The sequence below is a fragment of the Melitaea cinxia genome, chromosome 15, assembly GCF_905220565.1.
Source record: "Melitaea cinxia chromosome 15, ilMelCinx1.1, whole genome shotgun sequence".
NCBI lineage: Eukaryota > Metazoa > Arthropoda > Insecta > Lepidoptera > Nymphalidae > Melitaea > Melitaea cinxia.
Window position 1 is genome coordinate 11,502,285 of NC_059408.1, and position 3,561 is coordinate 11,505,845.

The 3,561-nt window shown below is 38.1% G+C and overlaps 1 protein-coding gene across 1 annotated transcript; it reads left to right on the top strand.

The window, feature by feature from the left end:
• Window positions 1-452: 452 nt before the first annotated feature.
• On the top strand, window positions 453-1,657 carry LOC123660270 (enhancer of split mbeta protein-like). Its single transcript, XM_045595363.1, has one exon. The coding sequence runs from the start codon at window positions 483-485 to the stop codon at window positions 1,230-1,232; it is 750 nt and encodes a 249-aa protein (XP_045451319.1). The 5' UTR covers window positions 453-482; the 3' UTR covers window positions 1,233-1,657.
• The last annotated feature ends 1,904 nt before the right edge of the window (window positions 1,658-3,561 follow it).

Consider the following 3,561-nt stretch of genomic DNA (forward strand, 5'->3'; position numbering starts at 1 on the left):
ATACGTTAAATACTTTTCTGTTGGATACCGTCATCTATCAAATAGCGTTGCCCACAAATAGTGAAATAAACCTTTATAGGCTTCTTAGGTATAAAGGAAGATCGTGCTTTTTACATAAGAAGAAAGCACCTCATTTATTTTAATGTTCAAAATATTATTACTCAAATTGACTAGGTAAAAATATTAGTCGTAACCAAAATTAATTTTTAAATAAATCTATTAAAAAAAAAATACGCATAGTAAAATCTGTCTAGTTAAAATAAATATTAAAAAATAATAAACTTCAAAAAAGTAACACAATAGCAAAGAATAAAAAGGCAAGGATATAATTTAATTTAAAAATATAATATCTAACGAACATTCGTCTGGTAACCCTATTTTTATCACGGGCGCTTTGCCACAATCGGTGTAGGGCGCATAAAAGCGAAGCGGTGAGCGTCACGCGCCCCATTCGCTCACAACCCGCCGCGAGAGCAACAACTATGATCCTTCCCGCTCGTACCTTGTCCCCGTCGCACGGGGCCTTCCACCCGCCGTCACACGCGCACCCTGACGAGGAGCCAGTTTCCCGAACTTATCAGTACAGGAAGGTTATGAAACCTATGCTTGAACGTAAGCGACGCGCTCGTATTAATCGTTGTCTTGACGAACTTAAAGACCTTATGGTCACCGCGCTCCAAGCTGAGGGTGAAAACGTATCGAAACTGGAGAAAGCCGATATATTAGAGCTTACAGTTCGTCACCTCCACAGTCTGAAACGAAGAGGACAGTTAGTGCTTAAACCAGAAACGAGTTATGCGGAGCGATTCCGCGCCGGATTTGCCCAGTGTGCAACAGAAGTGTCACAGTTTATAGCCAATGCAACGGCAGCAGCTAACGCGATGCATCGGCAAGGTCCTGTAGATCCTCAAGCAGGAGTACAACTGTTACAGCATTTGAGCAATTATATACGAAGGTTAGAAGTTCCTCCGGTCGTGCAACCTCAGCCGCTCGCGCCTGGTGCTGTACCGAGACCTACTCCAATGCAAGCAGTAGCAACTGTGCCAGCGCCCACGCAGGTATCACAGGCCCTCCAAAGGACATCGATTGTTGAGAGAGCAGTTAAGAGGCAAGCTGAAGAACCGATCGATGTGGAGACGATCGGGACCAAGAGAGCATACGCACCGCCCTCACCGCCGCACAGCCCCGCCTCCGAGCCAGACCCCGCCCAGTCGATGTGGCGGCCGTGGTGACCCACTGCCGCTTCATGATCTCATCTCCGTTCCCAGGACTGGGACGCCAGTGTGATAGTTACGAATGTTTTGTTGTTTGATACCGTTTACGTTCCTAGAACCAATGTGTTAAAAGACTATGCATGAACTCGCTTTGCTGGTTGAAGTTTGTTTTTAATTTAATAAAATAAGTTTTTTGTTTTTACGAGTTAACTGTTATTTTTGTATTCCTAACTTCAACGTCTTCCGCGTCGTTTAAGCCTTTGCTTGTTAAAATGATAATTACTACCGTAGTGTAGCGTAGCACCTAAGTTTATACTGTGATACATACATAGCGCTAGACTATAAATTTTACCGGAGTTTAATGCTTACCGGAGTTATATGATTTGAAATTATACGTCTCTATAAGTGAATAAAAGAATATTAATAAAAAGTTGGATTTTATATTTTATTTGTTTTAGTTGAATCCCGTGAGTGTTTTGATGATGATAGGCAGATATTTATTTTATCGCTAAATCTTTAATAAGCGCTTCACGCTCTCACTCGAATACATTAAAATAAATTATTGCAAAAAATCTAACTCTATATCTATTAATATCTAAAGCTATATCGGACTATAAAGTTTTGAAGTTAATGACTATTAATGATTTGTTTCAATGTTGTATAAATAGAAACATGTATAAATTTGTAAACTAAAATCGTATTATTTCGCAAAACATCAAATTATTTAAATTTTTATGACTATATTCATATATCTTAGTAAACATGTAGCGAAACGATTCACGCAGTAATTATAGGAAGGTGGAACAAACCGGCACAATAAACAATAAAAGTATAATCATGAAATATTCAAGAGTCACTCCAGTAAATGTCAGTTCCCACGCTGTAGCACTATCGCGAACATCAGCCGTTACGAACGGTTCTTCGAGACCAGTGAGATAGCTCATTTTTGTCTAAATTGATGACGAAAATAATCTTCCTATTTTATATAATAATCTAAAATTCTTCTTAAAAGAAACTGTACCCTGATATAGATATTATAAAGCTAAAGAGTTTGTTAAACTAGCTTAACTAAGTGCTTGGTATCTTTTCCCCTGCGATACCAAAAAAAAGTCCTTGGTATCTTGGTTGGTATTGAAAACCGATTTTAGGGTTGGATATATTTTTAGTATAATAATCATTATTTAAATTTATACTGGCTTTATTACAATATTATGCTGTTCCTATAAATATTAAAAAAAACTAGTTGAGAATTACTTGATAGATTATGTCATAAAAAGTTATATGTCATATCTCACAAATCAAATACAAACGTTGTGTAAAACGCAAACTTTATACCTACCTACTAAATTAACCAACACCTAAGATTATGTTAAACAGCCCTTAAGCATCCTCATAAAAAGGAATATGAAACCCAAAGGTTATCGAATAAATTAAAATAAGATAATTATGACGCCGCGTTGGTGCAACGGTTACGGACAAACATTTGTATTGGCCGTACAGGTGTTTGTCGTTGTCTGGGTGCTTGTGCAGTCCTTGTGGGTCTCCCCACAGTGCCTCGGAGAGCACGTTAAGCCGTCGGTCCCGGTTGTTATCATGTACACCTGATAACGATCGTTACTCGTAGTAGGGAATATATCCGCTAACCCGCATTGGAGCAGCGTGGTGGACTAAGCTCTGATCCTTCTCATACATGGGGAAAGAGGCCTTTGCCCAGTAGTGGGATTATTACAGCCTGAAGCGAAAATTATGACTAGCTTCTTGGCGCAGTTTGTAGTGGCCCTGCTTTCCGTACGCCGTTCCGTGTGCCGTGGGTTGCGGGTTCGATTCCCGCCTGACTCTGGATGTCATATATATATATATATATATAATCTCTCGTGGTAATTTTTACCTGGCTTTCATTTGATACGTAACGATCTCATTCTAGTGTCTTCTCCTGATTTCGTTCATAATCATGGTCAATGTTCTACTGCTGACTTTTCCTATCATGATCTTATCTTTCTATCGTATAAATTAAGACCTCCTAAATTAAAACGTAAAATTATAATGCAGCGCAATTTTGGTGGAATTGATACAGAACGGTTTTTAGAAGATGCACAAAAAATAGATTGGTCCATTGTATTAGAGGCTGAATCGACTGATCTTAAAGTGTCAATGTTCAATTCTCTTCTTACTCATCTCTACGATATACATTAATTGGTAAAATATACAATATTGGTAATTATTATTATTTCTATGTATATTTATCAAAAAAAAAAAAAAACTATTTATAACAGTCGGCTGTTACCTGTAACACAAGCATTAACAAGCATTAGCAGGAACAGACGACTGTGTGTATATTATAAGATAT